Below are 24,462 nucleotides of genomic sequence, written 5' to 3'. Positions count from 1 at the left end.
CACAATCCAACTTTACAAAGGACTACAAGTTTAGCATAAATAGGCACAATAATAAGAAGCCCCATTCGACAGTAAACTCAGTGGGTCCAAACCTGAAGACACTTTCTTTCATCGAAGCCAACTGGAGAAACAAGGGATTGAGGAGGTGAGAAAACAACATTGGGATTGAAAAATATGACACAGTCAGAAGAGTTCTTAAAGAAAGTCAAAAGGTTTGAGTTCTACCCATTGGTAAGCCATAGACATGGCCATCCCTTTACTCCTGTCTTCAGGAAACATTTCTTTTAGAGGCATCTGTCACTCCTCTGCCACCATATAAGGGAACCTCTGGACAAGAAAGGCAAGTTTCTTTGGGCATCTTATGAGAGCCTTAAAGAGGCCCTTCCCCAAGGTTCTTTGTTCCCAGTGTTTTACAATTTGTCTTGGACGGAGGAGGCAATGGAAACCAACCCCCACTTCCCTGCTGCTCAGCTACAAGCTCAATATTGGCTAAAACAGTTTATTTTTCACTTTTTTCTTGGTTGGCTAGGAAAGGCAGAGAAAAGATTGCAGGAATTTATTGTAGTTTCCTTCATATTTCCTTAGCCAAGGAAAAGTACTTGGAAGATCTCTAACTTTTTCCAATTTTAGAGAAAATATCCTTTACCTAGTGGCCTGCATTTTCCTGTCACTCCAGCTTCATCCAGCTCTAGCTAATCCACCCTCAACCCCACCACCTCAAAAGCGTTCAAGACACCACATCCTCCCCCCCCCCCCAATGATAAACAGTCCCTAACACAGAAAGGAACATAAAAAATCCTCCCTAATTAGCTTATTCTGTAATTTTGTTAAAATGGGTTTGAAGTTTATACTGCAGTACTTCAATCTGTATAGGTGATCATAAAATATTCATTTTATTTCACTATCATCAAACAAATCACAGTTAATAGAATACCTCTTTGCTTTAACTTTAATATATCACTTTATTATTCCCAAAAGTAGACACAGCAAGTCTAAGCAAACATACTTCTGACACGAGTAAAAAACAACAAACACACAGAATGCATCTGCTTATTCTGTAATGCCACAACTCCATGATAATATCCAATTTTGCACAAAACCAAAATTGCAGTGTTTCTCTCTTACACACATACATACACACCCTTTTATATTTGACAATTCTTGTGAAAAAACATTGGTTTAACTGGATTTTGCATTATGTAATGACAATGTTTATCAGTCCCTCAGGCCATTCATTGGACCCCATACTGTTTTGAAAAGAATTATATGAACATATTGTCTGATAGATCCTATTAAGCAACACAGCCTGTGGGCATGCTGCATCCAACACATTGTTCCTAAAGTTCCAACGACACAGGCAATTATATTTCAAACACTTGGCATGCTCAGTAATTTACACCCTACAGAGTATGCCTGTTCTTTTGTATAGGAAAGGATTAGATGTAGCATTTGAAGCATTCTAGTCAAGGATGTGTTTTCTTTCTGTACATAAAGGCAAAGGGTTATGTACAGGTCTTTGACTCGAGACTAAAGACCAAAGATTAAAACTTCTTATAAGCCTCTAAGAGATGTTTGAGAAGTTGATAGCCAGTGGCTGGAATAGTTGTTTAAAACAAACCAAAGTATGCAAACACAGTCCTCCTAGCTCCACACAAAAGTCACTTAGCTGCAGAAAAGACCCCTTACCTTTTATACAAAACATACTGAGCTTGTTCCATGGAGGGGAGTGAAAGGGTCCTGTCTGCAGAGTGTGCAAAGCCCCAGTACTAGGTACAGCTGCTCCCGGGTCCTTCCCATTCAAGCGCACAGCCGGAGGAGAAGCGTGGCAGGGAGCCAACCCTTGCTGCTCTAGGAAGCTGCAGCCCAACCCACTGATGCCTAAACAACACTGCAAACACCTCCCCATCACCCCGTCCTCCCACCCTACAAAGCTATTTTTCTATAATAAAAAAAGAGGAGAGAGGGGGAGGCCACTGTGACTCTCAGCCACGCCTATCACAGTGCAAACCTGAATACATTTGTTGTATCTCCTCTGTCAGCATTTTCCCATTGAAAACAGTACATACTCATCAACGGGTTAGCTTAAGGAAAATAAACCACTCTTAATCCACTTCAGCTGTTCTCTATGGATGGTGAATTCTCACTCTTTGTAATTTTTTCCCTTTTTTGTGTTATTGTTCTGGAATGTGTTACTTTTGAAATGTTTTGTTTAGTTCCTTTTAAACTTTCCACAGCATATATACATGCATGCAAAACACTCACACATCTGTGCATACACACACAGAGTACAATAAAGCACTACAAAAATCAAATAGTAATCATTACTGTATTTGAGTATAAGCCATAGACTCCTGCAAACCCGAGCTATCTCACACACAGATTGTTGCTGCCGTGTGATTTCAAGCTGTTTTCAACTTACAGCAACCCTAAGGCAAACCTGACGTGGTATTTTCTTGGCAAGAATTGCTCAGAGGGAGTTTCTCTTTGCTTTCCTCTGAGGCTGAGAGATTGTGACTTGTCCAGTCGATTTCCATGGCCAAGCACAGATTCAAACTCTGGTTTCCAGTGTCATCGCTCAAACCACTATGCCATAATGGCTTTTGCAAACAGAACAGATTTGGTATGGGTGGAAAGGAGACCTTTTACACTTGCTCCAGGATACATGTTATTGCTGTTCCATATTTCATTTAAGACCAAGGAAGTTACTATCTTGCCATCTAAATAAAGCTGGAATTAATGTATTTGCTTTTAAACATGAGTTACAAAGCAGTTGCAAAACAGGGTATGGGGAAAATGCATCAAGTGGAAAAAGATTTTAACTTTCTCTGGCTACTTCCTGCTATTCTACTGTTCTCAAATCCATTTTATCTACCACATTGTTAGTCTGATGAATCATTCATTGCCTTTTAGTGGTGCCTCAAACGGGCCACTATATACAAGCATGAAAGATATACAATGCCTAAGGGGTGGGAAATCGGGCCCTCAGGGTATTGTTGTAGTTCTGCAACTTTCAACACTTTCACCATGGGACAAGGGCTGATCAGAGATGACATTCCTCCAACTCTCAAAAAGTCTGTAGGGCCACAAGTTCGCCACCCACCATCATAGACCTATATAGAAAAAATGTGAGTGCATAGCAGGAATACTGAAGAAGCTTATCCCATTTAGCAAGGATGTTTCCAAAACAAGAGATAGCTTTGGCTTCATATAACCTACTACCCCAAAAACCAAAAGGCAAAACAGTAAAAAGATATTTTTTTTAAAAATCATCCTTTCTGACCTAAGAACTTCCAGGATGAAGCACCTCACAAAACAGCACACTTCGTAGCATGAAAATAGACAAGTATACAAAAATATATGATGTTTTATTCAGCAAATTTCTCTATTTATTTATTTATTACATAATTTCTACACCGCTCTTCTCACCCCTCAGGGGACTCTGGGCGGCTTACAACATGAACATATATATCAAAACAATTTATATCATGTTTAAAAATCCATTTAAATTAAAAACTTACATTAAAATTGAGAGCTTACATTAAAAAACCTACATAGTTATACATATAAATATACATTCAGGTGTGTTTCAAGTCCCAGTGGGGCAATCAGTGAGTTGTATAATTATCATACCTCATTTCTACTGCTACTCTTGTTCAAAGACCTGGTCCCATAACCATGTTTTCGTTCTTTTCCGGAAAGACAGGAGGGAGGGAGCCTGCCTAATTTCATTTGGGAGGGTGTTCCATAGGTGGGGGGCCACCACTGAAAAGCTATTCATCAAATCCATGCATTTACAAACAGCTAAAATGATAGAAAATAAATAATTTCACAAATCTGTTCTGCTCTATTTATTAAAATGGGATTTAATAGTAATGCCAAAGATAGGGAATCCTGGCTTATGAGGAACACACCACAGAAATGCTCCTGCTTCACATGAAATAAGCTAAGCCAAATTCCCCAACTTTGCATAGCTTCCAAATGCTTTACACCTTAATTCCCATGTTCCACAAATGCCAGCCATGTTACAATCCAAAGATAACCAGTTTAGGAAAAGACCAGCTATACAAACCACAGATGTTCTGTCTCTGCTTTGATTACTGTCAGATACAGAAGCATGAGAAGCACATATATCACCAGCAAACCATGGCTATGACTTTGGATTGTCAAACAAACAAGTTAGAATTTCTGGTTTGTACTTAATGGTAAATATCCCATAGGCCAGGTCCATGACAAGGTAATGAAGATCTCTGGCTATTTGGGGATTTATTTTTTAGCCATTCTGACTAAGCAAAAGCTATTGTGACATACACATACAACAACCATGTTAAATGTGCTCTGCTTTTCTATTATCATTCAGTTGTTTTCAGTCAAATCTCCATTATCTCTTAACATTGACTAACTTCCTCTTTCTTTTAATGGGAAAGATGAACTACATCTATGAGGATTCATCAGAGAAACAGAATCTATAAACAGTGAGGTTTCCAGTGTTTTAAGAAGACAAAAGAAAGTGCACATTTCCCTGGGAAGTTATCCAAAAGATTACAATTTGAACATTTACCACAATACACATAAACACTGGACTATGCATCTGGGTGTGAGCCATGTGAGCCATGGAGACTGGCTTAAGTCCATTCTTTTTAAATACGTGCATTAATTATCTGGAAGGGGAAATAACAACACATTAATGAAGTTCCCTAAAGGCAATAAATTGGGAGCAGCTGTGAAGACCAGTATAAAATTAGTAATACTTTAAGCAACCGTTTAAAGTACATATAAGCATACTATGTGCATGTGTGTTTGGGTTATGGATGCAATTATGGCACAAAAAATGTTAAATAACAGAAAACTTAAATTCCATGAAGTTGTTTCAGAGCTAAATAATTGAATATTTGGATTGACAATTTGGTTTCTGACATGACCTACAATTGAATATTTAAATTTTGTCTTTTTTATAATATTGCTATATAAAGATTCATCAGAAAATTTGAAATCAACTACAGGGAAGACCTCCTTTGAAGAAAAGGCAATTTTCCTACACTGATACAGTTTTCATTTTAGCTTCTCTATCTGCTTCCAGATATCCCCCTAGACCATCTGGGATTCAATAATAAGGAAGCATTTAAAGAGAGAAGGCTAGGTTTTTAGGAACACAAGACAGATCGGTCCAACATGCCAGAATAGATGCTAAAAGTACAGCAATTAATATTTTTACCAGCCTCCTGGTATAATGTGTCACACATGTAGGGTGCATATTGGAATTCATAAACATGCGTCTGCAGCCCAGATCTGCTGAAATGGCTGGAGAAATATCAAGGCTTGTTGAACTGATCTCCAAATTCTTAGTGCGGATTTCTATCCTGTTTCAAATCTTATCAAGTAAGAGAAACACATCTTCTGAAACAAATACCCTTTTTTCTTTGTTATTGCAACAAAGTGATCAGGCAGGTTTGGTAGCTGAGCTTGAGGACTTGTCTGTCAATAAGGAAGCCGCTCCTCAGCATCAGGATGAAAGATGAGAGGGAGAGAATAATTTCACTGACGCTTGGGACCTGACAGTTGGGTGTTACAGTCTGAAAAAATCAATTTAAGCCTATCCTTCCATGTGTATATGAGGGGGGATTCGAACCTTGTTCTCCATAGTCATTGTCCAACGTTCTAACCATTGTATCATGCTGCCTCTCTAGCCTATCTCTAGCCATCTTCAGATCTTTTCTGAATATAACAGGTTCAAAACTAAGAACAGTGATGCACATTGTGAGATTTCCTCCTCCAACCACCAGTATTGCTATGAGAAAACGCAAAATCTGCTAGGGAATTCTGATCTCATTGACTAAACTATGGAATGTATTTATTTAGAGCGCCAGTATGGTGTAGTGGTTTGAGCGCTGGACTACAATTCTAGAGACCATGGTTTGAAGCCATGCTCAATCATGGAAACCACTAAGTGACATTTGGCAAGTCGTGTTTTCTCAATCTCAGAGGAAGACAAAGGCAATTCCCTCCGAGTAAATCTTTCAAAGAAAACCGATATGGTCATCATAAACTGGAAATGAAGGCATACAACAACAATTAAGATCAAATCCCTTCAGGAATATGAATGATTGTGGGGTCATTCCTCTGTTGCTAAAGGGAGTTTTTCCCTTGCAGCCTTTATTTCATTCCTGCTAGTAAACAGACTTCATTCCTGGCAGTCCAACAGAGCTGATTCAGAAAGAAGCATATTTTGTCAGCAAGTCAGTTAGGAAATGGAGTCTAGGTTTGGGAACCCGCTACCTATAGGCCATGTGTGGTTCATGGCCAAATGTACTGGAGTTGTAATAATTGAATGGAAGCGTGAAGAACATTTATTTAGCCACTAATGGATTCCAGAAAAAAGCAGTAAAAGACACAAGAGGTTGCTATGCCAAACCATCTCTGATCATGTAGTTTCTGAACTTTGTATTACACCTGGGAAGTGCCACGAGGTTCATACTCCAAGGATACATAGTATTCTGGGTCTTGAAGTAGTGTACAACTTTAAGGTAAAAGGTTTCCCCCTGACATTAAGTCCAGTCATGTCTGACTCTGGGGGTTGGTGCTCATCTCCATTTCTAAGCTGAAGAGCCAGCGTTGTCCATAGACACCTCTAAGGTCATGTGGCCGGCATGACTGCATGGAGCGCCGTTACCTTCCCACCGGAGCGGTACCTATTAATCTACTCACATTTGCATGTTTTCGAACTGCTAGGTTTACCGATATAGTAATAAGAAATATTATGTAGTCATAAGAAATAAGGAAGAATATTTTCAGTATTATTGTGTATAGTGTATTTTCTGAACAGTTTTAGACCTCTTATCTTTCCTGAACAAGTACATGTTTCAAAAACAATTGGTCTAAAAGTCTGTATGACTATATTTCTCTTTGGATACCATAGGGCATTTTTTTCTACTTGATCTCAAACTGAGTTTTCCACAAGTGGCCTCTGGGTCTGGCATGACTCACTACAGATTAAACAAAAAGAATCAGTTAAACCACAGTAATAAGTGGCATGAGGCCAATCCCAAGCCATGAATAAAGTTAGACTCAAGAGAAAGTCAAACAAAAGCTTGCAGGGCATACAGAGGGCAATACTTTAGAGCATTTATGGCAGGTCCAGAAAGGAATTTCTCAACTCAGTTTTCCAAATGCGTTTTGTCCAGGACATTCCCTATTTGGATGGAAAGATCAAAACTATAAAATAGTTTGAACTGGAAGCGTAAAAGGAAGTTATGCAGTAAGAGACAGATTTATAGTCATTTCCCTTCCCACCTCCCCCAATTCTGTTTTACAGTAAAAAAAGAGGGTTGTTATACATTTTATGGTCTTTTGTCTGTTGTTATTTATAAAAAGAAGACAATATAGAAAGAAAAATGCCATAATGTAACTAATGTAGCGATTTTTAAAAAGTTTCATTTTTACCATATTAGGTTTTGTTCTCATTAGGATTATTTCTGTTGCTTAAGTGCCCAAACAGATTTTGAGAGGGGAAATGATATTATTATTTCCCATGTCAGAATATGTTTGGGCACTTAAGCAACATAAATTACCAGCAACATAAATTACCATCATTACCTTCAAGGCTGCAAAAAAAACCCCTCATTATTGAAATTAGCAGAATACTTTAAAAAAAGTTCCATCTGATAAAATTGATTCTTACCTATAAAGGCTCCTGTCACAGTGAAACCTGTTAAGTAGTCAGAAGGTAAGCCATAAGGCTCATAAATATGTGTGGCTCACTTGATTCATGTGGCCTCTGAATGTACATTTATGCAGCCTACAAAGTCCAAATTCCCCCTTTTAAATATAAACATGTTTTCAAGCAAGTTTTCCTCGAAAACCACATAGAAAAACACCTAAATGTGCAAAAGAAACCCTCCAATGTCACTTCTGGGTGCCGATCATCATATAAGAAACGTAAGATGGTAAGTAAGGTCTTGCTCTTGGAGGGTGCAGTCTGTGGGATGGGGCTAGGTGGATACCTTGGTCCTGCTCTCTCCCACCACGCTTGAGAAAATTCAAAGGCTATCCTGGAAGGGAATCCTTCAGAATAACATGCAATGATAATGGGAGATGATGGGAGAGATGGGTAAAAGTCACCTTTCTCCTCCTCCTTGACCTGCTGCCTCTGGGAGCTTGGCCTTGAAGAAACACTTCTTCTGTTCACAGAAGCTTTCATTTTGACCCAACCCCTTAAGACTTAATTGGCAACCTTAGTCTTTCAATATAGGATCTTTTCTCAGCCAATATAACATATCATACGCTATTGTTCGACTATCTGAATTATTCATTGCTGCCTTTTCCTTATCAAGTTCAGCAGCTAACCAAAATAAATAAAATGCGATACAGTAAGAGCCAAAAAAAGAACCCAGAAAAAGAAAAGTAAGAAAAACAATGACTGTAAAAATATCAGAGACACAGAAAGGTTATACAAGAATGATGGCAAAACCAAACAGTCCAGCCCAGCCTCTATAAAAGTCGATAGGCTACCAAAACAGGAAGATCTTAAGGCCACTGTACTTAAAGGGTGGACCCTTTAAGAGCCTGCTGGGCTCAGTGGCAGAAACAGTCCAGAAGGTAACAGCTTCTACACCAGGCTGCCTGCCTTCTGGACTACAAGAACTACTGCCTGAAGTTAGATGTACTAGCACACTGCGCACAGCTCTTTACAGTTATGTGTTAAGTGTTGCCTTAATGCCTCATAATTTGTTTTTTGTGTTTTTTATATTTGGATGTGTCTCTTGCCCTTTATTATTTGTTTTTAATTCAATGTACACTGAAACTGAGGCAGCAATACAGGTTGTGCAGGGCAAAGGGAGATATGGCGATAGCAGGGTCACACGGCCTCATAGAGGAAGGAGAGAAAGGTGTTTAATACCTATCCCACCCTCCGGTCACCCTGCCAGCCTGAGAAACTTTGTGAGGAAGACCACCCACAAAATTTCACCTTGCTCTTAAGTAATGCCAGGTCAGTTAAGAGCAATATACACATAATCTATTATCTCCTCAAGGATGAAGGGGCTGACCTGGCATGCTTCACTGAAACTTGGCTGGGAGATGATATTGCTCCAACCTGGGCACTGGCCCTCCTAGCCAGATACGACATCAGCAGGTGAGGGAAAGGGGGGGGGGGGGTAGCTGTGGTCTATAAAGACCATCTTAACCTTACTAGACTACCTACTAGGAATCTGAATCACATTGAGTGTATGTACCTGAGTCTGAAAACCAAGGATAGACTAGAGATTCTGTTAGTGTACCGTCCATCCCGCTGCCCAACAGCCTCCGTGGCTCACAGGACTGGTCTCAGATGTGTTGTTGGAGTCACCCAGATTTCTGCTCCTGGGTGACTTCAACATACCACTGGAGACCAGTTTGTCAGGCACCACTCGGGAGTTCATGGTATCCATGACAAACATGGGTCTATCCCAATTGGTTTCAGGATCAACACATTTGGCAGGTCATACTCTTGATGTGATTTTCAGCTCAGAACATATGAATCTGTGGGAGATTAATACCGCTGAGTTGTTATGGACAGACCACTTTCTGATCAAGGCTAGTATCACAGCTACAACCTACCCCTGAAAGGGTGGAAGACTGATTAGAATGCTCCACCCTCAAAGGCTAATGGATCCTTTGAAATTCCAAGAGGCCTTAGAGGGTTACTATGGCTGGCATCACCGATGATCCTGTTGAATCCCTGGTCAATAAGAAGAATCAAACAATAACCAGGGCTATTGACACGATTGCTCCCAAATATCATCTCCAACCCGTGACAAGACAGGCTCCCTGGTATACAGAGACACTCGGGGAAATGAAATGAGCAGGATGATGACTAGAGCACAGATGGCAAAAAACTCAACCTTTATGCGACAAGACACAGAATAGAGAGCACTTTTGCTCCTATAAGGTGACAATACTTCCAGTGAAGAAAGCTTTCCTCTCTGCAAGCATTGCGTCTGCAGATTCACATTCAGCTGAGCTGCTCAGAGTTAAATTTGGATTAATTTTATTCTAAGTTTTGACCTGCATTTAACATGGCTCTACATTGTTCTATGTCAGAGGTGGGGAACATCTTGCCCTAGGACAGTGATTCTCGACCTGGGTCCCCAGATGTTTTTGGCCCTCAACTCCCAGAAATCCTAACAGCTAGTAAACTGGCTGGGATTTCTGAGAGTTGTAGGCCAAAACACCTGGGGACCCACTGCCCTAAAGCTTCATGGCATGGCCTCAGGCTGTCTTCAAGATTAATTTCAAAAGACCTCTGCAAACTGTACCCTACTATACGGAATAGAAAAGGAAAATGGGGTGGGGAAGAAAAATATAGTTATTAGCCCTTTCCATAACCTACATTTTGCATCTGATCCAGCACTGATCAGCCTCCCAGCTCAACCCATGTATCCTCTTCAGGTTGTAGTCTGTCCAACATTACAGATCTTCCTGCAGAAGGGCATTTGGATGCACAGCAGATGAAATATTAGAACCTGATAGCATCAAAATACATTACCATTTCAATATACATATAAAATGTTATTATTCTACCTGTGTTTACAATAATAAACATATTGAAAAAAAAGAACCTGATAGCACCCACCAACAAATGTTTGACAATGCTGTTCTATTGGATGCTATAGTTTCAGGTATTACCAATTTTGTGTTGTGTATTGCCTCGGATGAATTGTTAGAATAATGTTATTCTGGTGACGAAATATATCAAATAAGAAAATTATGCCCAAATTATACGTTTGCAGAAACCACATGAACATTCAAATTAAAGTCTACTTACATGACTTAAAACTGTTAGGGATTTGAATATTAGTGTAGGGTGTTGGTGGAGAAGGCTAACTTCTCACTTTGTCAAGACAGGAAGGCAAAACACAAGGGAGAGAAGGAAGGAGACAGCAGCCATCATTTGAGATTTATACCAGTAGCAATAAACCCTTTCCTTTGCCCTAGGGATGGTCAGCAGGTGCAGCTCATCAGGCAAAGTAAATTATTGTGCCTGTCTATGTTGTCTTCCAGCAGGGGAACATGATTTAAGTTGGTAATCATTAAATCACTCTGCCAATTTAAAAACATGATGCCTTAACCCATGACTAATGGACACACTCTGTCACAAGCTGGATGGTGAGCCACAAACGCACATCAGAAAAATAACTAATACAGTATTTTCTTTAAAAAGTTAAAACATGGCAACTGATATGAAAGACTTAAATGCTATGTTCAGTTGTAGAATATAGTTGTTCATATTAGTCTCAATGGATCTACTTCTCAATGAAGAGCATAGCATGTTCTGAAGACAGGACTTCTCCAGTTATCGTTAGGTCTTTAGGCCAGAAGTCATTGCTATTATACATTTAAAACAACAATGCGTTCTGTTTTGCCAAAAACATACTGTGATTTCCTTCGTAAAATTATAAGAAAACTAAGTTTATTTGCCAAATATAATGTACTTGCTATATTGTAAAGAAACTTTAGTTTCTTTTTATGCAACTGGTCTTTAAAATATTGGCTTAATGTCTTATGTAAATTAGGTCTGTCGTTGTGTTTCTACAGATTGATAAACCAGAAGTCCTATATTAATAAACAACAAAATATGAATGAGTTGTATGGTGGTGCAATCTATTCACCAGAGCAAGCAAACAAATCAGAAAGGGGAGCTAAATGGGATGCCAATGGCACGAGTGCTAAAATAAGTAAGAATCCAGAAACTGCCTTGAATAAGGGTTTGCCGTTCGCCTAGATGTGCTGGCTTATTAGGGCACACCATTATCCCTAGTTCAGACACCACTAAGGTCAACCTACTTGGTTTACCAACTTGCAAGAAGAACTCAATAGGCTGCATAAACCACTACACACTTTATTTACATCATGGTTTGTTAAACCAGGATTACTTATCATCATGTGTAAATATTCTCAATGTCTTCTGTATTAATACTACTGTAAACAGCAGGGGGAAAGCTTAGCAAAACAAGAAGGAGCATAAAGGGCAAAAAAAATGTACATCTGAGCAAACACCGAACATTTTGTTCACACAGTGGCCACTCAGCTGCCTATGGCAAGTTCACCAGCAGAAAATGTGTCCAATGGCACGCTCTGTCTTATATTCCCCAGCAAGTGATATACAGAGCGTACTGCCTCTGATACTGGAGATAATATATAGCGAGACTGGTTAGCAACCATTATTAGTCCTAATCTACATTTTTATGGTGTGTGCTGGGGAAAGCATTTAATTTCATTATACAATGTACATTGACAATAAAGTTATTCTATTCTATTATCATTTAACAAAAATTCCAATTGGTTTCCTATCTATCTGGGAAAACATGGGTTCACTCAGATTAGCATTAACAAATGACTTGTCTGACAAAAGATAGTTAATAAGACTACCTTGTTTTTAATAAACCACTCAGTGTTGGCTACTTGGAAAGAACACCAGATGTGGTGGACCTTTATCTAAAGTACAGTAGAGTCTCACTTATCCAACATAAACGGGCCAGCAGAATGTTGGATAAGTGAAAATGTTGAACAATAAGGAGGGATTAAGGAAAAGCCTATTAAACATCAAATTACATTATGATTTTACAAATTAAGCACCAAAACATAATGTTTTACAACAAATCAAAAAGCAGTTCAATACACGTAATGTAGTAATTACTGTATTTACGAATTTAGCACCAAAATATCGCAATGTATTGAAAACATTGACTACTAAAAAATTGACTACAAAAACGCCAACTGAGTTGGATAATACAGAACGTTGGATAAGTGGAAGTTGGATAAGTGAGACCCTACTGTACTTCTTATGTTATTAAGCAAGAATGCAACATCGGAATCACTAAATAAACTTAATACATATCTATTTATGCCAAAACTGATAAGTTTAACACATATAAGTGGATCATGAGTTCTCTACTTTGAAAAAGGAGATGGTGAAACTATCAAGCCACCTAAGAGTAAGTTACCATATCTTTTAGCAATGCCTTGGTTGAATGTTGTCTAGTTGTCTAAAAACACATTAAATAATCAGGAACAGAAAACATAGGCTATAAGATGACCTTATGAAAATTGCCTCTAAGGGAAGTGGAGGTTACATTTTTAAACCATAAAAAAGCAATAACATAACTATTCTAAGAAACTACAAAACAGGATGGTTTAATCACTCTACATAGTAGTTATACTGATTTGCTCCTAATTATGGTGAATTGTGTGATTGTGTCCTATTGCAAAGGTTGGATATATCCAAAATAAATTAAACAGAAATTCACTCAAAAAGATTCACTAAGACACATGTCAAGATGGTAAAGTTAAAGCTAAAGCCATATTGCACATGATTTCTGTGAGACTATTGAAAGCAACTGGTAATATATTGAAATATTTTGTTTATCCAGAAATTTCTAACCTATATTTAACATCTACTGTCTACTCATTGCAGCAAAGAATGTAAAATAATATCAAATAAGAAATACATTCAATATAAATACCGTAAGAGTAGAAAAGAGATCGTGGCTATCTATAAAACACAATCAAAAGTTACTAGAATGTTAGTGCCTTTTATAATGTCCTTAAAGGCAACAGGTCCTATCTGATCCTGAAAGCAAAACAGGGTCAGCCCTGGTTAGTGCTTAGATGTTAAACTGCCAACAAATACTAGGTGCTGTGGGCCATATTTCAGAGGAAAGAACTGGGATAATCATCTCTGACTATTCCTTACCCAAGAAAACTCCATGAAATTCATGGGATTGCCATAAATCAACAGATGATTAGAAGGCACATACGCAACTTTGATTTAAATAATTAGCAGGGAGAAAAGTATTAACAGGTTTATTTCTAAAACTACAAAAAATGCAGTACTGATACTACTTCAGTTCAGAAACTTTTTTCCAAGCACATTCCAAATTTAGCACACTGATAACAGTCCAAATCAAGACCAAAATACACTCCTGAAAGCCACCAGCAGGCTATCCTCTGGTTTTAGCATGTTCAAGTTACCATTTGTTGTTGAAACAATATAATTATCTAAACTATCCATGTGATTATGGCACTGCATACCAAACCACAAGTAGTTATTACTTTGGAATTTTAAGCAATTGCTAGCATTAAACTGAGTTGGATATCTGCATCAGATGGGTGTGTACCCACAAGAGGGAGAGCAGCACAAAATATATTGTGCTGAAATTTTTCAGAAGAATGATAACAGCAATTTTACAACTCACTTCTAGAGTTTATGGATGATGTTTAGAGTATATGACTTTTAAGTGACATAGCTGATCAAGACCTTCACAAGGTCTTCCCTACAGCACTTTAGGCAGGCCTTTCACCAGTTTTGGCAGAAGCCATGCAATGATTGAGCAATGCTTATTTATGGTGCATTGCCCATCTTCAGATAACAGCATCCAGGGCAGAAAATGTAATATGGAAAGGCTTACCAGTGTGACAATACAATAGGTCTTGGCCACCCTCTCCCCAGTCTGCTGCCCAAACACTGGCATTGAGAGATTTGCAATGAACAGGACAAACTTTATTTACCTATCCAATTTTAGTTTTGAAGAAGGCAATATACTCATCAAAGTGTCAAAAATCCAGTTTTTGGGGGATCTGATAAGCCACCATTTTATTTCATGTCACATCAAGAAAAAAAATTAAGCTCTCACTACATTCTAACCCATTATATAATTCTAATTTGCATAACAGACTTGCAGCAAAAGCTGAAATTATAGTACCTAGAGCAAACTTATAATGTTGTGGTTTAAATGACTGGGATAAAGTATACAAAACAAAACAGAAGAGAAGGAAAGCACTAAATATAAGGAGACAATACTTGGTTCCAGGTAATAAGCTATTTACTAGACGGAAAATAACATCCCTAAAACAGCATAGAGCGGCTGGTAGGAGTCCCCTAGATCTTTGAGAAACAAAACAAAAAAAAACCAATTCATGTTTATGCCTCCAATGTACAAGGCACTCTCACCTCATTCATTGGATATTTTGTGATGATTATTAAGAATATTAAATTAAAGCTTGAGATAATCACACTCACCGAACTAGGACCACAGTGGTACTTAAAAAAAGTAAGAATTTAAATTTTTAAAGAAAGTCTACATTATTAATAAAAAGGAGACTATCCTACATATCTATCTTGAAAAGGGCTGAACAATTCCTCTTTTATTTTAATATTTATAATCATGTTCACTTTCCTGGTCAGTCTACTATCAAGTAACCAGTCACTTAAGTTCTTTTAATTATGGTAATAAACCTATAAATGTTTCCTTTGGATGGTGTTCCAGCTGGTTAAAGCACCAACTACAGAAAACCTTGCCAACCTGAAGATTGGCAGTTCAAGCCATGGGTTGGGATGAGCTCCAGCCATCAGCCCTAACAACTGCTTACCTAGCAGTTCGAAAACAGCAATGTGAGTAGATAAATAGTACCGCCTTAATGGGGAGGTAAAAGGCGCCCTGAAAAATCAATTAAGAAGACGTCTATGAATAGGCACCTCAATGTAGAAAGATGGAACAACAGCACCTCCCCATAGCCAAGCTGGCACAGCCTCCAGATGCCAGAACTGAAAAAGAGGGGAGCCTTGTCTCTGTCTGTGTATTATCTATCTTTGTTGTTAATTATATAAGGGCACTGAATGTTTGCCATATATATATTCTGTAACCTGCTCTGAGTTCCCTCAGGGAGATAGAGCAGAATATAAATAAAGTGTATTATTATGATTACTTACAGGCACAGAACACTGAGACATGATTCTGTGGACCTCTTTCAAAAAATCTACCACTGCAAAGAAAGAAACACTGTATTGACATATCTCCGTTAACAAAGTTTCTGAGAATTAAGCTTCTTTTTACAGTCTTTTCATGTTTTCCCAGAACCAAATTTTTCCTACTGTCTCACTCAAACGTTTTAAGCAATATCAGCATTCGGAGCATAGTGAAGAAAGGCTGAAGAAAACAGATTTTCATTGTCAGGTTGCAGCAGGATATCTATAGTAAACAATGCAATGAAGCTTAAAGTGGAGAAAAATATTCATCTAGCTAATCCTATTATAGCTGTACAAGCCTATAACAAGAAAGGCCAACAGCAGCTCCATCAAGAATCCCTTATGGAGCATACCGCCATTTGGGTTTGGCCACAAAAATGAAAATCATAAGAAAGATAGAGGCTGGTGAAAGAAAAAAACACCCCAGATGCACTTTGGGAATGAATCTTAAAGTAGTGTCCAGAAGGATGAAAATATCTTTGTTCACTTATGCAAGCCTTACCTGATTGTTTACTTTCACATGTGCACGTTTTGGGCAGAAATCTGTTGAAACTTATGGAAAACCTCTATTTTTGGTGGTGTAGAAATGTATCCCTATTCATTATAGATTATTTTTGCCTCTGATTTCAAAAGTAGTCCTCAAGAACTCTGAGTTATATCTTATAATTCTCCAAACTACATTCAGTTTTGGAAAATATGTAGGGAGAGTGGTTGATGCCTCCAACTTCACAAAGAACGCCAAACAGTTCTGGAACATAACTCAGTCAGGAATTTCTTCACATTAACCCCAAAGCTGTATTTCCTCATAAGTTTGAACCAAACCATCCTTAAGCACACTGACATTCAGCATGTATTTGGAAGTTTTCCAAGCAAGCGGAACAGCAGTGGGAACAAAGATTTTAAGGCATAATTGTGAGCAAGCTTAACGAGTGCATACAAGCAAGGAATCCCAATTTTTAAAAAGTAATTAAAGCATAAGATCACCACAATATCTTTTCAGGTTAACTGTGCAATCCTTTCATGTTTCCAATCGCAATCCAATCAAATGCAGAACCATTTAGCCATATAACTTACACATGCCAACCATTCTCTCTCTCTCTCTCTCTCTCTCTCTCTCTCTCTCTCTCTCTCTCTATATATATATATATATATATATATACACATACATATATATTAGGGTTATCCGAAATACAGTTATTGTCAGATTTCCTTTTCCTCTTAATTAAATATTTTGTATTTATTATTTATGTTGGGAATTTCTATGCTGCCTTTCTACCTGCAGACCCAAGGTGGCTCACAACAGCTTTAAACCATACAATGCAAGATAAAATCACTGATTAAAACAACCCAAAGAGTTACATAAATGCGTCATAGGATCATCTATCTTATAGACAATTAAATTTAAATTAAATTGAAATCCGACAAAAATTCCCACATGACAATAAAGTGCTAGGCTTAGGTTAAGATTCAATTAAAAGCTGTTTCAAACAGGAAGGTCTTCACTCCTTTTCTAAATGACATGAAGGTGGGAGCTGGTCTGACTTCTACTGGCAGCGCTGTTATACTGTTATGTACTATTTTTCAGTTTTTATATTAAAAATCCTATACTGTTCCATTGTTTAAGGGGGGCGTTACATGGAAGTGTTATAATTGGTTATAATGCACTCACCGTTACAATAACACCTCTTACTTTTACCTAATGCCTTACAGATGCCCCAATGTCATTTGTCATTGGTGCAAAGAAAAAACTATTTATTATTTCTTTTCTCACCCCGGATGGGGGACTCAAAGCGGTTTCCAAACATATTACGGCAAAATTCAATGCGTACACAACAATAATAAAATACAACTATCGACCAAATCATAAAAACACAGTAACATTAACATTAAAACATAGAGTTAAAAACATATGAATTTAAACATTAAAATCACATAATCTAAAAATTCATATTACAACTCTCAGGATGCACCTACACTGCAGAGTTAATGCTGTTTGGCATCACTTTAACCACCATGGCTCAATGCTGTGGAATCCTGGCATGTGTAATTTGGTGAGACACCAGTACTTTTTGGCAGAGAAGGTCAAAGCCCCTGTAAAACTACAAGTCCCATGATTCCATAGCATTGAGCCATGGCTGTTAAAGAAGTATCAAACTGTACTAATTCTGCAGTGTAGTTCCATCACCAGTTACAATAATCAAAAGAGGAGAGTGGAATCAGGATTAAAATATGATCCAGTGGAGCAAGAAAGAGACTTAGAATCATGTACATTAGCAATATGCATGATTCTAAGTCTTCAGAATAAAAGTATATGCTTTATTATTGTATTACATATCCTTTTTACTTCAACCAGTTCCAAATATGTACTTTGGTTAATGTTCACGGAATATATACATCATAAAAAGCCCAGACCTTCCTCCCTGTGTCCTACAGATCGGATTAGTTTACATGCATGAAATAACCCAAGATGAAGAACACAAATCTTGAAATGAACTTTAGGTCCAAGTGGACAGAAATTACCTTAATTGTTTAATTGTTCTCAATTCTTAAGCATCAAAATATGAACAAGATGGAAAAGAATACAAATTGATGCACAAACGCTTCTGTTTAAAGGAGGTGATAATCCAGTACTTCAGAGATTAGAAACTTTCCTACACCATCCAAACCACATGTGTCAAGTGCAAGGCCCATAGGAAGAATCTGGCTCACCATGTCATTTTATATGGCCCATAAGGCTTTCAATGCCAGGGCAACATAGTTACGTTTATATAATCTTACAATTAAAAGTGGCAACCATATTGTTAATGTGGTCCTTGGTGAAAATAAATTTGACATCACTGGTCTAAAACTATTCTTTTTAATGAACACTGGCAAAAATAAATAAATAAATAAATAACCTGAACTGTGTATTTCACAGTTTTCTGATATCTCATATTTTATGTTACTGTTGTTTTGCTTTTGTGTAAATTAGCCTATTAAAGAGGAATAAATAAATGCCTAACATAAAACAAATAATAACCTTGCAATACTCCAGTAAATTTAATGTGGAATTTATATGAGTGTAGACAAAGGCTGTAACACATGGGAGCGATCATCGCTAAAGTTTTACAGCCATAGACAATAAAAAATTTCCAACTTGATTATATTGTTTGAGGACTTAGGCACAAAATATTTCCCTATTTTCCAAATGGTTTTCTCTGAAATATGTTATAAAAACTTTCAATTCAAGAGGTCTATATACATGTTCTGTTCACAGCTTATTCATATCCATTATCAGTTATTCATATCCATTCTTTATTTTATTTATTTGACATATTTATATCCTGCCATTCTCACCCTGAAGACGACTTAGGGAGGCGCACATAAAGGCTCAATTTGATGCCATGCAACACATATCTAGCAAATAAATATATACATTAAAATAACCGCTAAAATTATTCCCACAATTAAAAACATTAAGTCCCGTAATCCAGCATCATAATCCAGGCCATTCCAATTATCACTGCACCATTCCACATTCATATATTGCACTAATATAATTATCCAAAAGCTTTGTCCAACGTCCATATTTTCAGTTTTCTCCTAAAAGTCAGGAGGGAGGGGGCTGACCTGATGTCGCCAGGGAGGGAGTTCCACAATCAAGGGGCCACCACTGAGAAGGCCCTGTCTCCCATCCCCACCAACCGATCTGCGAAGGAGACGGGACCAAGAGCAGGGTCTCCCCAGACAATCTTAAACTCCGAGATGGTTCATAGAGGAAGATACATTCAGATAGGTAAGCTGGGTTGGAACAGTTTAGGGCTTTATAGACTAAAGTCAGCACTTTGAATTGTGCTCAGTAGCAGACTGGCAGCCAATGGAGTTGACGTAGCAGGCGGGTTGTAAGTTCCCTGTACTCTGCTCCGGTGAGAAATCTGGTTGCCGCTCGCTGGACTACTTGAAGCTTCCAAACAGTCTTCAACGACAACCCCACGTAGAGCACGTTGCAGTAATCTATTCGGGATGTAACAAGAATGTGGACTACTGTGTCCAAGTTTGATTTCCCAAGATATAGGTGCAACTAGCACACAAGTTTTAATTGTGTGAATGCTCCCCTGTCCACCGCCGAAACCTGGGATTCCAGGCTCAGCGATGAATCCAGGAGAACTCCCAAGCTGCGAACTTTTGTCTTCAGGGGGAATCTAACCCCAGCTGGCACAGGCTGTAACCCTATACCCTGTTCAGCCTTACGACTGACCAGGAGTACCTCTATCTTGTCTGGATTCAATTTCAATTTGTTCTCCATCATCCAGATTGTCACAGCTGCCAGGCACTGGTTCAGGACCCGAACAGCCTCCTTGGTAGCAGGTGGAAAGGAGTGTTAGAGTTGGACGTTATCTGCATACAGATGACATCAGACTCCAAAACTCCAGATGATCTCTCCAAGCAACTTCATGTAGATGTTAAACAACATGAGGGACAATACTGAACCCTGTGGGACACAGGACAAAGGCTGCGGGGTCGAGCAGATGTCTCCCAACAACACCTTCTGAGACAACCCTCTAGGAAGGACCAGAGCCACTGTAAAAGTACCCCCAAGCCCCATTCCCATGAGGCATCTCAGAAGGATAGATACCACGGTCTACACTATCGAAAGCCGCTGAGAGGTCCAAGAGAACCAACAGGGACACACTCCCCCTGTCAAGTTTTCTGTGTGGATCATCCACTAAGGAGACCAAGGCTGTTTCAGTTCCATGACCTGGTCTGAAGCCAGACTGTAATGGATCCAGATAATAAGTTCTGCAATGTCTTTCAGTTTTCAACCATCATTCCTTCACAACTCTCAAAATGTATTGCATGCTTTACTGAGATCCCACTGTTGGTAGCAGTATACAGCACCTCAGGCAGAGTATTACACATATGTTTTCCACATGTCATTTGAAATTTGGTGCTGGAGATGCATTCTATAAATACTGTGTACCGCTTAAAAATGCAAATAAATGGGACCAAATCAAGAGCAAGTCAAGTTTCAGCTACCACTAAAAGCCAAAATGACTAAATTGAGGCTGTTACATTTTGCACATAGCAGGGGAAGCTATGACTCATTAGAAAAGACCATATTGCTTTGTAAGATAGAAGGCAGAAGGAATAAAAGAAGACTGCATTCCAGATGGATAAATGAGTCCCTCGTCCTGAGTCTGCAAGACCTGAACAGGGCTGTTGATCATAAGGTAACTCAAAGGTCTCTAATTCATAGGGTCACTGTAAGTTGAAGCGGGCTTGAATAAAAAATCATATGTATTTCAATAGAATTTACATTAGTGGGGGATACTATCCTTCCTTAATGAACACCCATGGCTATTTTCACAGATTCCAGAACCCATCAAAGATCTACATGGCTGAATTTCAATTGGCAATAAATGTCAAATTTCAGGAGTCAACTACTAAAGGCCTGTAAAACAAGTAAATGATGCTTGCCTTAATGGTTTGCTTGTTGTTTTACTTGCAATGGCACACAAACTGAAGCCCTCAAAGCTTACCTGATTTAGGTACATTACAATTTCTGGTGATTTCTCCACATAAGTATAGAAGTGATTTCTACATGTGACATCTACAGAGAGTAGTCTTTAAAAGTTGAAGATATTTATTATAATTAAAACATCTTAAAAACATGCCATCATTCCAAAATATAACCAACTGCTTTTAATTGCACAGCCTTCAGTGACTACTTATAGGTTTTTAGAATGACCTATTGTATCCCTCCCCCATTCCAAACTTTTTTAAAAATGCCCTGAAATCTCTATTATTACAAGTGATTCAAGCTTTTATAGTTGCTGTCCAATTACAGGAGGAAATGGTTCTCTCTTCCCACCCCTTACTGTGCTCTGTACAATGGCTGTCTTTATTTGATATAAGTCGAGTGTACAATAATGCCACAATCAAAACCAATTCACTATGTTCACCCCCCCCCCTTTTCACCCCATTACTGCCTGACTGTGTGAACTCTCATTAACAGAAAAACTAGCTCTTGCAAAGAAAGTCTAGTGGAAATGTCATGAACAAGAGAGGACCTACATCTTTATAGAGCCAACAATATATAACACACTGATACATTAGAACACTATACTTTCCAATTCTGTCATCCAATTAAAATTAAAACAAAAGAGTCAGCTGCTAACTAAAGATCTTCTAGCAATTTTGGAAGTAGTGGGAAGCAGCCATTTTCAAGAAAAAAACTTAACATCTGGATAATACCCTCATAACACTCCAGCACATCTGAATAAAACTCTCTCCTATTCTCTGCTCCTCCTTGTTTTCTTTCACTTGGCCTTAAATGGAAACCACAGTGTATTTTTGTCCAACATAATACAAAGCTGGTTGAACACGAACTATATCTGCCAAAAATTAAAGTAATAAAGAGAACACTGACTGTCAGCATCCTTCCAATGTCTACATGCTCTCTTAAAAACTGCTTTAAACCCAAGGGCAAAATGACAGCTACACTCATTAGCTCAGTCTAAGTAAGTACCTAATGATTACATTCTAAAAACAAGTAATTTAATATCCTTTCTCAGATAATCTTATGGAAAGGGAAATAGATTATTGAGGTGAATGGGACCTTCCCCTGTCCTTAAGTGGGAAGGAGGTTTCACAATGGAGAGTGAATGCTGGTTCTTCTAACTGCCACACCTTTAAAAGCCCAACCTGCAACTGAACATATATACTATTTAAAAAAGGGAAATATCTGAAATTTCTTCCCCAGAGTGGTATTTTTTCCATTTTACTCTCTCAACAACTTTCTAAGGTAAATTAAACCAAGAAGTGATTGGTTGTTATAGTTTATGGCTGGGTAGTAATTTGAACTTTAGGTTCAATGGTTAGTGCCCAACACTCTGGACCAAATATCACCAAGCTAACTCTGACCAAGACCTGAGGGAACAAGTGTATATATTAAGTGGAAATAATCTCACTTTCCATTGGTTTAGTTTAGTCAGTCCTCCAACTCTCACCTGAAATGGCTGTTCCGTTTCCACTTACTACTAACCCTAAGAGTTACTTTACATGGGCCCTTTCACTACACCACTACCATTTCATTTGAACCATCATGGCTACACCCTCTGTAATTCTGGGATTTGTTATTTGGTGAGACCCTTGTTCTATCTGGTTGAGAGTTCAAACTTGTTGTGTGCCTTCAAGTTGTTTCTGACTTGAGGCAACTCAAAGACAATGCTATCATGGTGTTGACTTGGTAATGTGTGTTCAGAGGAAATTTGCCTTTGCCTTCCTCTGATTCTAGGAGAGTCACCTTAAGGCTCTTTCACCAGAATGTCCTGAGTTCACAGACAGACATCATGAAGCAATCATACAAGGAAACAAGATAACATTAGTCACTCACCACCTTTTTTTGGCACTGAATCAGTGCACAGGGACAACACAAACCTAGGATCCTTGCAATGGGCACACCCAGGAAATGCTATGATCTTCTTTGTAACATTTCCATATATATGCACTATTCCAAACAAAGGTTCCAAAACACAGACTATGGAAATATAGTAGTCACAATTGCTAAGCAAGAAATCTTTACCTAGTTGCAGCCCTCATATTTACACTTTATAAGCTACCTGTGTTTACCTTGATTTGACTTTAGACTCAATAGTTCTAAGCAAACAGTAGCACTTAGATAGAACTGTTCCTGAAACAGCACAGTTCACTTGCAATGGATTACAGTATACAGAGCATACGAAAAACAAGCAAGTTTTGTCTGGTGGAACTCTCCTTTTATGAATCCCCAGGTCACTTTATGGTCACTACCAACAGTGTTCTTTATACATTTCCCTCCCAGAGCCCCAGTTTTGAAAGCTCTGACCAAACACAGCTCCAGACCTGTCAGAACTTTAAAACACATTTCAACTTCCAAGAGTAAACATGGCCTAGGGCAGCTCATGATAAGAGTACATAATTGAATCGTTAGCTTCATATAAAGGGGGAAAATGCAAGCAACTTTAACTAGCCATTAAAAGCCTAAATTTTGTATGATTTCTGGGGTTTGACTGAACCGACATGTATGGTTTTAAGAGGAGAACATTCAATATAATTAAAGGGTGTTTCCCTTCTATGTTCCTTTTACTGCAACCATGTCTTATGAAAATCACATTGAAGGGTTTGGACTATGTCAGGGCTCGAAATTACAGGTCTGATTTTACAGATCTCAATCTCTGTTCGTCTTTCTCCTGTCCACAAGCCTTGACAACATGACTTCAAAACAGGAGAAGATTGGAAACTAGACCACAGAACTATTTGGATGGGATGCAACATATGAGAATCCTTTTGGAAATTGAATTATGCTGTTTCCTGTAAGTGTAGGATACAAAAAAACAAAATCTAACATGGCAACCTTGAACCCATCCTCAAGTTGCCTATGCAGAGATGTCTAAAAATACCTTGTTTTTCCACGAGAAAAGCTTTCAAAACCTCTTAGCATTATTGGGATATTTTCTCATTACATTTATATAGTTTCTATGATTTCTAAAAATGCCAACAAAACAACTATAGTTTGAAAGATAATTATGTTAAGAATACATGGTTAATCAGGAAAACGGTATTATAAAAGAAGAAAAAAGGAGGGAGGATATGCGACAATAAGTAATTCATTGGATTATGATGATGACATGTTCTTTCCTGATATGCCAGAATGGATGATTACT

The 24,462-nt window shown here is 38.2% G+C and overlaps 1 protein-coding gene and 1 long non-coding RNA gene across 8 annotated transcripts in view; one reads left to right on the top strand and one right to left on the bottom strand.

Annotated features, from left to right (window-relative positions):
• Nucleotides 1-24,462, bottom strand: part of nhsl1 (NHS like 1) — a 187,997-nt gene that overhangs the window by 95,203 nt on the left and 68,332 nt on the right. The window contains exon 1 of one of the 7 annotated variants that reach the window (XM_062978182.1): nt 1,687-1,921. The exons of the other annotated variants lie outside the window; for them this stretch is intronic. Within the exon in view, the coding sequence (XP_062834252.1) occupies nt 1,687-1,906 (220 nt within the window). The 5' untranslated portion in view covers nt 1,907-1,921. Of the gene's footprint in view, nt 1-1,686; nt 1,922-24,462 lie in introns of those variants that run through there. 7 annotated transcript variants of the gene reach the window in all.
• Nucleotides 1-24,462, top strand: part of LOC134298359 (uncharacterized) — a 179,050-nt gene that overhangs the window by 88,179 nt on the left and 66,409 nt on the right. The window lies entirely within an intron of this gene.

Source organism: Anolis carolinensis, chromosome 1 (genome assembly GCF_035594765.1).
Source record: "Anolis carolinensis isolate JA03-04 chromosome 1, rAnoCar3.1.pri, whole genome shotgun sequence".
NCBI classification, from domain to species: Eukaryota; Metazoa; Chordata; class Lepidosauria; order Squamata; family Dactyloidae; genus Anolis; species Anolis carolinensis.
The sequence above is the reverse complement of the archived record's forward strand: the minus strand, read 5'-3'. Positions and strand labels throughout refer to the sequence as shown.